This window comes from Sceloporus occidentalis, unplaced genomic scaffold (genome assembly GCF_023333645.1).
Source record: "Sceloporus occidentalis isolate IW3139 unplaced genomic scaffold, rSceOcc1.0.p SCAF_7, whole genome shotgun sequence".
In the NCBI taxonomy this organism is placed as follows: Eukaryota; Metazoa; Chordata; class Lepidosauria; order Squamata; family Phrynosomatidae; genus Sceloporus; species Sceloporus occidentalis.
This window is the reverse complement of record NW_028316987.1, coordinates 17,516,052-17,529,786: the sequence shown is the minus strand read 5'-3', so window position 1 is coordinate 17,529,786 and position 13,735 is coordinate 17,516,052. Positions and strand designations below refer to the sequence as shown.

General features: G+C 41.2%; 1 protein-coding gene across 2 annotated transcripts in view; it reads left to right on the top strand.

The window, feature by feature from the left end:
• Positions 1 to 801: 801 nt before the first annotated feature.
• Positions 802 to 13,735, top strand: part of MARCHF10 (membrane associated ring-CH-type finger 10) — a 50,969-nt gene continuing 38,035 nt past the window's right edge. Inside the window, exons 1-4 of one of the 2 annotated variants that reach the window (XM_089532208.1) lie at positions 802 to 889; positions 4,520 to 4,604; positions 7,926 to 8,019; positions 8,191 to 8,346. In XM_089532208.1, coding sequence (XP_089388334.1) covers positions 7,933 to 8,019; positions 8,191 to 8,346 — 243 coding nt within the window. In that variant the 5' untranslated portion in view covers positions 802 to 889; positions 4,520 to 4,604; positions 7,926 to 7,932. Of the gene's footprint in view, positions 890 to 936; positions 983 to 4,519; positions 4,605 to 7,925; positions 8,020 to 8,190; positions 8,347 to 13,735 lie in introns of those variants that run through there. The other variant, XM_089532209.1, reaches the window with a different exon arrangement.

The window sequence follows — 13,735 nt, the reverse complement described above, 5'->3', positions numbered from 1 at the left end:
AATCATCAGAATATAACTGCTGTCAAGAAATCAAAAGAAGAATAGGACTTGGAGGGGCAGCTGTGAAAGACCTAGGCAAGATCCTGAAATGTAAAGCTATGCCACTGAATACTGAAGTTCAGATTGTCCATGCCATATATTTCCCATTTCTATGCATGTGTTGTAGAAGGTGGACAATGAAGAAAGCTGAGAGAAAGAAATTCAACTCATTTGAAATGTAGTGCTAGAGGAGAGTTCTCTGGATATCATGGACTGCTAGCAAGAAAGAGAACTAAGGGCCTGAACAGACTGGCCAAAATAAAGCTGCTTCTGGTCACTTTGGAGGTATGCTGTTTAAATGATGCATGCGTCCTAAGAGGCCAGAAGTCACACCAGTCATAAGGTAATGTTGGTCTGTGTCGCCTAACATTCTGTATCTATTCAAAGATATAGCTGTGTTAGACTGCATCCACACTGGAGAAATAACCTGGTTTGGCAGCACTTTTAATATGTCTTGGCTGAAGGCTATGGAATTCTGGGAGTTGGAGTTTGTTGTGGGGCCCCACAACAAACTCCAACTCCCAGAATTCCATAACCTTCAGCCAAGACACTTTTAAAGCGCTGCCAAACCAGGTTATTTCTCCAGTGTGGATGCAGCCTTAGTCTCACATGTGCTACAACAAAGTCTGTATACTTTCTGTGATCTATGTTCATTGACGCAATACGTCCTTTGGCTCCTCCCCCTGCCCCGCCCACGATTCAACGGGAAAGGCGGTGGTTGCTATGGGAACCTAGAGACGCCACGCGCCAGGCTTTGAGCAAGAGCTAGAGCGAGGAAAGGAGGCCTGGGGCGCGCGCCGGAGGGGAGAAAGCAGGCTGGCTCTCTGGCAGGCGGAAGCGGAAGTGGAAGGTGAGGGGGGCTTTTCTGACTGCCAGAGCCAACCTGCTTTAAGTGTGGAGGCACCTGTGTTTCCTTTCTGCCCCAGGGGTCCCTGGCACTGAGGTCCAAAACAAACTGCAGGAGTAATCCAGCTTGAGACCACTTTGACTGCCTTGGCTCAGTGCTAGGGAATCCTGGGAATTGTAGTTTATTGTAGCACCAGAGCTCTTGACAGAGAAGGCTCAATGTCTCACTGAACTACAGTTCCCAGAATCCCCTAGCATGGAGCCATGGCAGTTAAAGTGGTGTCAAACCAGATTATTTCTCTGTGTGTTCGCAAAATGGGGTTACTCTATTTACGTTGGTCTCCCACATAATGAGGGCATTGCAATAATTTTTCCACCAGTCGCCCAATATCTAGCGTTACAGGAAGTTAAAACATTTTGGGGCACTTAAAAATACAGGTTTAGGCATCCAAAGAAAAGGAGCGGGTGAGACGCGGTGCTGGAGAAGAGAACTGAGGATCCCATGGACGGCCAAAAGGACAAACAAATGGGTCCTGGAGCAGATCAAGCCGGAAAACTCCCTGGAAGAAGCCAAGATGACCAAAGAGAGGCTGTTGTACTTTGGACGCATCATGAGAAGGAAGGACTCATTGGAAAAGACTGCAATGCTGGGAAAGGTGGAGGGAAGTAGGAAGAGAGGAAGGCCACATGCCAGATGGATGGACTCTATTAAGGTCAATGGTATCAAGTTGCAGGAATTAGGCAGAGCAGTGGAGGACAGAGGTTCTTGGAGATGTCTCACCCATAAGGTTGCTCAACTCAAGGGCAGTTAACAACAAAAGAGTTACTAAGCAAATGCTAACCAGTGTCTCTTTGCAAAGCTAGACGTTTCTTGCTGCTGTTGTGTGCCTTCCAGCTGTTTTATTCCTACTTATGGCGACCCTAAAGGGGAACGCTATTGTGAGTTTTTCTTGGCGAGATTTATTCACAGGGGGTTTGCCTTTGCCTTCCCCAAAGGCTGAGAGAGTGTGACTTGCTCAAGGTCACCCAGGGGGTTTAATAGCTGAGCAGGGAATTGAACCCTGGCCTCCAGAGTCATAGTCCAGCACTCAAACCATGATGCTATGCTGGCTCTCTTTTAAAGCTAGAAATAGGGGGACTGAAAGAAGATTTTGAGGGGGCAGAATTCTCATTTGGAGTCAGTGACTTAATTTCTCTGTAGCTGAATCCCTAACTTAGCCTATGGAAGAACCTCCCCTCCCCACCCCAGTTTTCTCCAAGTGGTATATACAGTGGTCTCTCCACATTTGCTGAAGTTAGGTGTGAAGGATCCCCATGAATGTGGAAAAACCGCAAATAAAAGCACACTATTCTCTTTCGCTAAGAGAACACCTCTCTAGGAATCTCTTGGTCCTCCTTTGCAACTCTGTGGTCAACATCTGCCAGAAGTTAATCATAGAATTATCCTGCAGGACTTACAAATGCCTAGAGAAATATTTACTACAGTAACTTATAGGTTCTCCAGCACAACTCTATGGTCAATGTCCGGCAGAGTTGTGCTGGAGGACTTAGAGATTCCTAGAGAGAACATATTAATCAAGACCACAAATAATCAAATCTGCAAAGGTCAAAGCTGCAAGTGTGGAGGGACAACTATATTGCACCTCACTGGAAGATACCTGAAATGTTCTCCATATGTATGTGTTGAGTGCTTACTTATGGTGACCCCATGAATGAATCCTAGGGTTTTCTTAGGCAAGGAATGCTTAGAGGTGGTTTTGCGAGTTTCTTCCTCTGAAATATAGCCTGCAGCACTTGGTATTCCTTGACAGTCTCCCATCCAAGTATTAACCAGAGCTGACCCTGATCAGCTTCCAAGATCAGATGGGGTTTGGTGCCTTTATGGTATTTAGGCCAGAATGAAATGGTCACTTTTGTTGTTGTTGTTAACCACTTTCGATCCCGATGCATGGCGAGCCTGTGTATGAGATATCTTCCAAGACTTTGGATATCTCCCAAGCCTGTCCCTCACTGCTTTTTTCCGGTCCTGTAAATTCATATCTGTGACCTCCTTAATAGAGTCCATCCATCAACTCTCTACCACAATAATTTTAAATGATAGGCACTGCAGCCCAGTAATTTCAATATTATACTGAAGGAAACTTTGACCACATGCAGCTTTGATTTAAGTATACCATAATGGGGAAAATGAAAAGTGCTTTGATTAGAGTCAACTATGACTAAGTCAAGAGCCTCTACAGACTGGCATTATATGCCGGTGTGGAAGTGATGTGGGGGCATGGTGTACACACACCGGCTGCTCCCATGCTGGTGTCGTGCCGCGTGCCCAAATGCATGGCGGGGCATTACGGTGCTCCATTGATGCAATGTTTAAATGCACTGCACCAAAGGAGAATCCAAAAGCTGCCACCATAGTGGTTAGGGTGCCCTTTCTGCAGCACAAAAAGGAGCCGCTTTTTGTGGCTTCTTTTTGTGCCACGGAAAGGCCAGATCGAGGCCATGGCCTGTAGTTGCCACGACCCTGATCTGGTGAGGAAAGGGGTGGCTGCAGAACACTCCAAAGGGGCAGTCTGTTGATTTCCTCAGTTCTCATTTTAATTCTTTAATTTATTTCCAAATGCTTAACTCTCATCCACTTAGATCAGTGGTTCCCAACCTTACTAATGCCACGACCCTTTAATACAGTTCTTCATGTTGTGGTGACCCAAACCCATGAAATTATTTTCATTGCTACTTCATAACTGTAATTACATACGTGTTTTCCAGTGGTCTTAGGCGACCTCCATGAAAGGGTCATTCGACCCCCAAAGGAGTCCTGACCCACAGGTTGGGAACCACTGACTTAGATGGAATGTTTTAGTCCTTCTGTCACATTTTGTTGCTGTATTGACATAGAGCTAGACCCACATTATAGACATTTTTTGATATTTTCATCTGAAGAGTGGTAAACTCCTCAGCTTCCAGACGAAATGTGGAAAATGTACATACTCTCGGATGCTAGGATTGCAATTCTCATCATCCACCATTATTTGTTGTGCTGAAAGGGTTTGTAGCCACACTTTCCCCATCCCTGTTCTAGCACTTTCGTGCAACGTTTATACAGACATCCAGATTTATTTCCTGCGCAGTATGTAGAGATCTTTGCAGCATCTTTGAGACTAACTGGGAAAAAAGTAGTTGGCAGCATGAGTTTTCGCAGACTAAAGTCTATTTCCTCAGATGCATTTGGAGGAAGTAGACTTTAGTTTATGAAAGCTCATGCTGCCAACTTCTTTCTTTCTGTTAGTCTCAAAGGTGCTCCAAGATCTCTCTACATATTGATTCTACAAACACGGCTATATCTTTTAATATTTTCTGCTCAGTTTAGTATAAGAAACGGAGAAATACTTGGAAATACGTATCTATTGGGGGAGATAATCTCACCGGTGACATGTCATAGTTCTCAGAATATTATTAAGTCACTGAAAATGTCAAGGGAAACAGAATGTTTGTATTTCAGAGAACCACAGTGCCTGGTTCATTGACTCCCTCTCCGTCTTCTTTTCATTATAATCTTTCATTTTCCCCATGCCCTTTCCTCCCCTCTCTGTTTCCTTTTCCTTCTCCCTCATCCCTTTCCTTTTGCTCTACACAGTGTGTCAATCTTGCCTCCAGAGGATCAATTCTGCACAGTAGAGCACCGCAATGAGAGGGCAACAACAGCTGCAGTGATCTTGAATGTGAGTGTCATTTAGGTTAAGGCCACAATAGGCACAGAACAGCAAATGAGGGCCATCAGTGATTCAGATACCCTTTCTCTCACCTTTTTCTAACGTAGTTGAATTCTAGAGTCTCCAGCATCCACATGAGCCTTTTATCCAGTAGTGTGGAATTGAAATAAGGTGTAGGAGAATGGATCCTGCTGGTAGCAGGAAACAAATAGCTTTTGTTTCTAAGTATTTGAGCCCCACAAAAGACGCTGAAATGATCTGCATGCAGGAAGTCATTGGTTCAGTCACTTTAGACAGGGCTAGGAAAGAATTGTTCTTGGAACTTTAGTAGCCACTACTAATTAGAACAGACAGTAGTGGGCTATACACACTAATGGTCTGACTCAGTATAAGGCATCATGTTGTGTTCCAGACCTTAATGTTAGCAGAAGATTGCCATCTTTACTGGTGCACCTACTGGTAAAATTAATAACAGCACAATACTGTGCATGTCTAATCAAAACTATGTGTCTAAGTCAGATACTTTGATACAAGATTAGTCTAACAGTGCATAAATTATCATAGGAAATCCTATCATATACTGTACTCTATTGGTAAAGCCTATGAGGATGCTGGGTGCATCTTTCCCCACTAACCAGCTTTTTGGTCCTGGCTAGGTTTTTGGCCCTAACACTCTAGATCTGTGCACATAACTCTTCTTGCATGTACATTCATTTTTATTTATCATATAGTGGTGTTTGCTGATACAGAAAAGTCTATTTTTATACATCTGTTCAAGACTTTCCCAGCCTGATATCTTCCAGATGTGTCAGATTACACATCTATCTTGTCATCCAATGACTTGCTGCCTGTGATAGAAAGGAGCTGTAGTCCAGTTGTTCTGATGGGTGACAGGTTGAAGGCTGGATGAAGCTCCCAATTTTAAATAAATAAAGGAACGTCTAAGAATAGTTTACCTGGGAGAAGTTATACCCTGACACATTTCTTTATCAGAAATTAAACTAGCCCTGCATTTCTATTTAAGATTGTCTTATTACTACTAAAAGTGACTGACCAAAAACATAAAAATCAGAGAAAAACACTAAAGTATTGAAAGCTGAAAAAGAACAGGTAAATTAAAAGCCCCCACAATGCTTATTTATGGTGAAGAACAAAGGTGTCATTAGAAGGTTGAGAAGACAGGAGAGACTTGTTGGTTGCCTAAATAAATAATGAAGGTGCCAGGGGAACATAACTTGGGCAAGCGTACCACATTTCTGGGGCATTACAAGAAAGGGCTTTTTGTTGTACATGTAAATAAGCTGATTGAACATGTGCTCCATTGCAATTTCTCTTCTGAGCAGTTACTGGTAAGTGGATCCAATGACCATTTCTTAGCTGAGCCATGACATCTTCCTGTCTAAGAGCTCATTGAATTTACTATTGTTCTAGATTCCCAGCAATTTACACCATATGCCATCAGTTATGTAATGGTGTAAATTGTTGGAGAGCCAACATGGTGTAGTGGTTTGAGAGTTGGACTATAATAGACCAATAGCAATAGCAAGTACATTTCTATAACGCTTATCAGTGGACTTAAGCACTCCCTAGTGGTTTACAATGTGTAAGCTAATTGCCCCTAACAAGCTGGCTACTGATTTTAGCGACCCCAGAAAGATGCAAGCCTGAGTTGAGCCTGAGTCCCTCGCTGGTACTGAACTCACAACCTTGTGGTTTGTGAGTGAGTGGCTGCAGTATAGGCATTTAACCACTGTGCCACCAGGGCTCTCCACTGTGCCAACAGTGTTCAAATCCCCACTCAGACATGAAACACCAGTTGACTTCAGATGAGTTACATTCTCTCAACCTCAGAAGGCAAAAGCAAACCCCATCTGAGTAAATTTTGCCAAGAAAAACTCATGATAGGTTAGCTCTCTCTGTGAGTATTTATATGTGCCCTGAAGTCGCCTGTTGACTTATGGCAAGCCCATGAATTTGATAGAGTTTTCTTAAGCAAGGAAGACTCTTCCTGTTTGTAAGTGTAAGTGGTCTTTCCTCACATCCAATTCCCCACTCAAAAAGAAAGGTTAGTGATGTGTTCAGCAAGACTAATGAACTCATGCTAAATATTTTGCAACTCCAGACTGGAAACTAAATAATCACAGTTCCTGCAGGTTTGAAACAATGGCAGTTGTTTGTTGTACTGCCTCACACAAAACAAGAACTGGAGTATATCTTGTTTTTACTTGGAATAGAAGCATCGACATGGAATGTGTCCATGTTCAGAATTTGCTTTTAAAGGTGATCCATTGTTGTTTACCTTCAAGTCAACTTTCACCCTATGAATAAAAGATGTCCAAGACTCCTGGTCATCAGATGCCCTGCTCAGATCTTGAAAATTCAGTGCCATGGCTTGCTTGATTGAATCAGTTTACCTACAGTACAGTACAATGGTGTCACTAGAGGGGTATGGGAATGCAGTCTACACCAGATGGCACCGCAGAAGGGGGTCACTCCATGTCTGGCCCTCCACCTGTTGCAATTTGTGTGTGTGTGTGTGTGTGTGTGTGCAGTGCTGCTGCCACGCAGTGGTGGGTGCACATCCATGCTGGCTTTCTCATTGCCCTGACTCTCTTCACCAAGGGAACCACAGCAGCAAGGAACGCAGTGTGGTGGGGATGCATGCCCCCGCCAGCTTTCCCTCCCCTGCTCTGGCTCCCTTCACCAAGGGAGCTAGAGCAGGGGGCAAGAAGGTGAGGGTGGTGGAGGCATATCCCACCAGCCAACCTGAGGGTGAGTTGACATATGATCCAAATGGCCTTGCTTTGGGGGATATATTACTAGCCATATTTGTTTTACTTTTAAAAAAGGCTGTTTCTATTTGCAGAATGTCCTTCACTTTTGAATTGTAGGAAGACATAAGAGAAAAACAAACTGAATGGTGGGTAAAGCCATAACAAGAAATAAATGAAGCAGTTAAGAGGAACATAACCACTTAGGTTTGCTATACAAAACAAACCAACCTCTCCCAATCAGATCAACTTGGAACACTAACCATAGCCACTCCCAAAAGAAAAGTGGTTGCCATTGCCATTTAAGGCTGTTTCTTAAACGGACAGGCATGCTAAAGGTGTTACTCATAAACTGGTTTTAACTGGAATCTGGCAGCAAAGTTCCAGATCTATAAAAAGTTCAATAAAAGTTTAGAGGAATTTAGATTACATCAATGTATTAGTTCTGAAGTTGTTTTTGTAGCCTATTGCTGTCAGATGTTAAACCTGAAGAAAAAGAGAGAGCTCCCCAAGATCACCATCCATTTTATGATAATCTGTTATATTTGCTTTCTTGAAGTATTATCATGTATGAAGCAAAAGAAAGACAGAAGTTTATCAGTGATGCTCAGTACCTGAGAGAGATGCAGCATAAGATGGATTCAGAGTATCAGGTATGAAGGTTCTTCTTTCAGTGTTGATTTTTGCATATACATGAGTACAAAGCATTGATGAGTTGATATGGCGCACCGGGGGGGGGGGGTAGGGCCAGTTTTATCGGTTACATCTTTGCTTGAATCCAGGCTCCATATAACACCTCATTTCAAACAAATGTATTTCTGAAGGCTTGCCTGAGAAAACAAGAGCTGGCCAAAGAGCAGCCTGAAAAGAAGCGAGACCAGCACCACAGACAAGAAATGAGGCAGACAACTATATCTTCCATCTCTGCTGTGCGTAGTTATGAAAGGCCATGGGTTTCAAGACTTCCTGCTAATAGACAGGTAACTATTGGTAACTTTGAGGAATAAAAGTCAAATGGAAGAGTATATTGATAATAGTCCCTTGCTGTTGCTTTTTTGTCTTCACATCATTTCCAACTTGGTTAACCTACCAAGAGGTTTTCTTAGCAAAATTTGTTCATAAGGGGTTTACCTTTACCTTCCTTTGAGGCTGAGAGAGTATGGCTTGCCCACAGTCACTATGGGTTTCTATGGCTGAGTGGGAATTTGAATCCTGGTGTTTACATAGTTCAACACTCAAACCACTACCCCATGCTGGCTCACAGTCCCTTGCTACACCCAGCAAATTCATGAAGAATGATATATATACACAGTAGCCCTTGTTATCCACTGGGGTTTGGTTCCAAGACCTCCCATGGATAACAAAATCCATGGATGCTCAAGTCCCATTAAATACAATGACATAGCAAAATAGTGTCCCTTATATAAAATGGCAAAATCAAGGTTTGCTATTTGAAATTTATACTTTTTTTAAAAAATATTTTCAAGCCGTGGATGCTTGAATCTGTGGATTAAAAAATCCGTGGATAAGAAGGGCTGACCGTGTGTGTGTGTGTGTGTGTGTGTGTGAGTGTGTGTATCACACTTAATTATTTTGAAGTCTGAAAAACCTAATTTCTTTGACATACATTTCTTTTATCTTAACAAAATCTCAGGACTCATCAAAGTTTGTACTGTTCTCAGTGAGGAGTAAAGATGTGAGGATGCAGGGAAGTACAGATAGATTCCTCTTAAGAAAGCCTTTGTTGTTGTTGTTAACCACTCTTGAGTCGATCTTGACCCATGGTGACTCTATGGATGAGGCATCTCCAAGACTCCCTGTTCTCCACTGTTCTGCTTAGTTCCTGCTTTCTCATACCCGTGACCTCTCTAATAGAGTCCATCCATCTAGCGAGTGGCCTTCCTCTCTTTCTGCTTCCCTCCAACTTTCCTAACATTATTGTTTTTTTTCCAATGAGTTATGCCTTCTCATAATGTGTCCAAAGTATGACAGCCTCAATTTTTCAATCTTGGCTTCCAGGGAGATTTCTGGTTTGATCTAGTTTGATCTGTTCTAGGACCCATTTGTTTGTCTTTTTGGCTGTCCACTGAATCCTCAGCACCCTTCTCCAGCACCACATCTCAAAGGAACTGATTTTCTTCCTACCTTCTTACTTAACTGTCCAGTTCTCACATCCATAGGGAATACAGTGACTTGTATAATTCTACCATTTGTACTCAGTTGTATATCTTTACATTTTTCTAGCTCTTTCATAGCGACCCTCCTCATTCTTAATCTTCTTCTGATTTCCTGGCTGCAGTCGCAATTCCTATCAATGTTTGATCCCAGGTATGAGAACCCTTTTACTATTTCTATTTCTTCATTGTCTAGGTTGAATTTGTGTATTTTAGGTATTTATATCCTGCCCTTCAGCCCTAATGGCTATCAGATTCTCCTGATAGATTCTCCTGTGGTCATTATTTTTGTTTTCATTACATTCAACGGTAAGCCTACCTTTACACTTTCTTCCTTGATCTTACTTGGTAGTTGTTCCAGGTCTGAGAGGTTTTCTGCTAGTATTATGGTGTTGTCTGCGTATATTAGATTGTTGAAAGCCTACCCAGGCGGTTTTATGTGATCTTCATCAGCGTAGAACCCACTGTAGCCCTTCCAAGTTATCTCTGAAAGCCGTAGACTGCTTGCCTAAATAGAAATCTAAGCGAAGGAAAACATGGTGTCAGTAAATTCTCCTAAACTTGACCTCCCTTATTGGGAGTGGATACTTGTGTGGTAAAAACATTGTGAAGAGTGACATAACTTTATCACTAACTTTTAAAATAATATGTAACTTTACTATTTTTGTTTAGGAGGATTTTAATCTTCATCTATTCATCTAGGAAACAAAGGGATGGAAAAGGGCTACACAAATACATGTTCCTGTTGTTTATACCCATTCTTAAGTCACCTAGGGCCCAAACAGACAGGCCAAAATAAAGCTGCTTCTGGTCACTTTGGAAGTATGGCCTGTTACAGACTGCCAAAATAAAGCTGCTTCGGGTCTCGTTGGAGGTATGCTGTTTAAATGATGCATGCACCCTAAGAATCTGGAAGCTGCACCAAAGCTGCACTCCAGTGTTTAGGAATGGAGTGTGGCTTTGGCGCAACCTCCGGACTCTTAGGACCCATGCATCACTTAAACAGCATACCTCCAAAGAGACCCGAAGCAGCTTTATTTTGGCCTGTCTGTTTGGGCCCTTAGTCACTTGAGAATTATACGTAGTGGTGCTAAATCTCTTCCTCAGAAATTCTGAGTAGACCTTCTTTTGCAAGAGAGAGCTGTAGACATAATATTACTGTAATTATATACAAGCCACTTAAGAATTACAAGAACACAGATGGAAGTAAACTGATGTTACCTTCACAGCAACATAAATCTAATTTATCAAAATCCACATGTTAATTGTGAGATCATCCCCTTACCAAGTCTCCAGTCAAAAAACCCACATAGCTGCATCCAGCTAAACTTCCTTAGTTTTCTCAGACTGGGAAAACTAGCTTTGTTTTCTGTTTTCAGAAAACAGATCTGAGCCTCCTCGATTTTGATATGACAGATCTGAACCAATTTTGAGCCAAGTCCATTTCTTTTTATGTCTAATTACTAGGGATTCCCCCTGTTTTGTACCATTGTTTTTCACTATGAAAAGCCTTTTAGGGTAGAGAGAATGAGACAAGCAGGTCATGCTCTTGAGAAGCTACATGACTAAATCAACTCAGAGTTTACTAGGCTAGTAACCAATACCCAGATTTCAAAAAATTAAGGGCTTATTGTAAGATTTAGGATATGAAAGAAAACAGAAGTGAATAATTTAAAATATTGCAGCGTTAAATGATGTGTTCTATTTAAAACACTATACGGGCAGTATGAAACTGTTATACTTACAGTTCGAAGTGAGAACTATTCAATTCCAAACAAGAGACATATATTCTGAGAAAAACGATTCTACTTTGTGTGTATAGCCTAGGATTTGGCAATGAAACAATACCTATGTTGTGAAGATAGGTTTCTTGTACCCAAAATGAGTAAACCTTCTCTAATGAGTAGAGAAACTTCATATACTGATGTAAAGTGTCCCATTCTGTTCATATGTGAGAGCTGCAGGTGAAGCTCATAACATCTAATGGAGTCAGCTCAAGATAAATGAGATCTGGTAAGTCAAGCAATGGCAGGAAAGTCAAAGCAGAACTCCTCCTATGGAGAGGATGTATAAAAACAGATCCTGGATATCTTCAGGGGTGCACCAGTGGGCTGAAGCTGTCTTTTGCTAGGAGAATAGAATGATGTTTTTTTTTCCTCAGAAAGCTAAAGCCATCTTAAATTGTATGTAGGCTGATTATCCTCTGAGTCAGAGTACTAGGGCAGGATCATCTCCTCTAACTAGGAGTGCTGTAAATAAAATGCTCTTCTTTCCCTGAAGGAGCAGTCTAAATCTATCAGAGTCCTCTGCTTTATGCTGAAAGATCCATGTGCTGGGGATTATGAAAAATATCAGAAAAAAGACACTTAATTTTTTAAAAGGCTGATAGAAATTGGTTATGAACCACCGCCCCAACTTTGTTGATACTTAAAGATGCATTGTATAACATTTCTATTTGTCAAAACAGTTTTTTGTGATTATTCATCTGCCTTCATTATCTAACATTTAGTTTATTTAGGGATGTTCTGGTGTGTGTGTTTAATGAGCATTTGTCTGTTTTCTGCATTAATTTATCAGACTGCAGATGAAAAAAAATATGGTTTTATTTATGCAAATGCTTATTATTGCCTTATTTTTGCATAATATATCTGTCAGTTTGTTTATTATACAGTTTAAAAAACAAAATAAGCCAATTTTTCATATTAGATCTCATTTAATACCCCTCTTTTGGCAGATAAATAAAAGTTAATCTATTAATATTAACATGGATAAGCCATGAAGAAGGCTGTTTTCTTCGATCCTTTATTTGCTTTTGCTTTTAAAAAAACAAACAAACATGTAATTTCTGTATTCTGTGAGATCACTGTTTCTTTATCCTTATAACGCAACAAAACAAGGAGACAATGAGACAGTTTTTATATGCTGAGTAGTAAAATAATTGGCTAATTTCCTTGGATGTATTAGCTACATTAGAAGGATCTTTCATAATAAATCTGTTGTCCTTGTTATGGCCCCATAAATTGCCTGGAGGACATTCTATTCTCCTAGTGGGAGAAAGCTTCAGCCCACTGGTGCACCACAAAGCTATCCAGGATCTGTTTTTATACATCCTCTGCATAGGAGGAGTTACAGGAACACAGATGGAAGTATAGGGGGAAATATCTAGAAACAGATTTTAAAATTATAGCAAAGATTTCTGGACACAGGGATTGATCTTGATGTTGAGAAGGGCGATGCAATGGGCTTGCTTTTCTGGCAGCCCACCTTCTTGGTTGTAACATCCACATAAGGTTCTAGATATTCCCAGTTGTCAAAATCAAACTACATAGGATGTAACAGTATTACCAGTCATTCCAACACCCATAACTTTTTGTCTGAATTCAAGACTTGGACTTAAATTCTTGAAGGAGTGCCTTTCCCTGTAAGATCTGTCTATGGGGTCCACCTCTGTTTCCCGCCACTGGAAGAAAAATACTTTGAAGAGACTTTGAAAGAGGGTTCTCTGCTGTTGCATTCTGGCTATGGAATACATTGCCCTTGTTGGCCCAGGTAGCTTTATGGTTGATCTTATTTAGGCACCAGGTTAAAGTATGGGTGATCACCTAAGCTTCTAGGGCTTCATAATCATGGCTTCACTCTGGCCTGGGATCTTTCTCCTGCTTTGTTTGGTTTTGAATTAACCCACTAATTTTCAGTCCTTCAGTTAATAGTATTGCTCCAGGAGTGAGGATCTTTGGGCAGCATATATCCAGAATATGCTACTTCAGAGGCCTTAGACAAATTTTGAGATGATCCAAGGAGTTTAGTTGGAACATAGAATGGTGCTATTGATTAGTATAATGGTCCTGTCTGTGGCATCCTGACCTAAAAAACAAAGCTACATAAAATTAAAATAATGAATGTAAGGCTGGTGTGAGTCTTTATGAATGAATTAGACTCTAATTGACTTTAAAAATAACTTAAATATTGGCATTGCATTATTTCTGATGACCTTGGTCTCTTTCACAATTAGAACCACACAAATATAGCATTTGAATGGCATTTGAACTTCTTGGCTGAATGTATGGAATCCTGGCAATTTGTAGTTTGGGAAAGCCCTGGAGCTCTCTAACTGAGAATACTAGGTACACCTCCCTGGACTACAAATGCTAAGATTCCATTGGATTGAACCATAGCAGTTAAAGTGCTATAATTG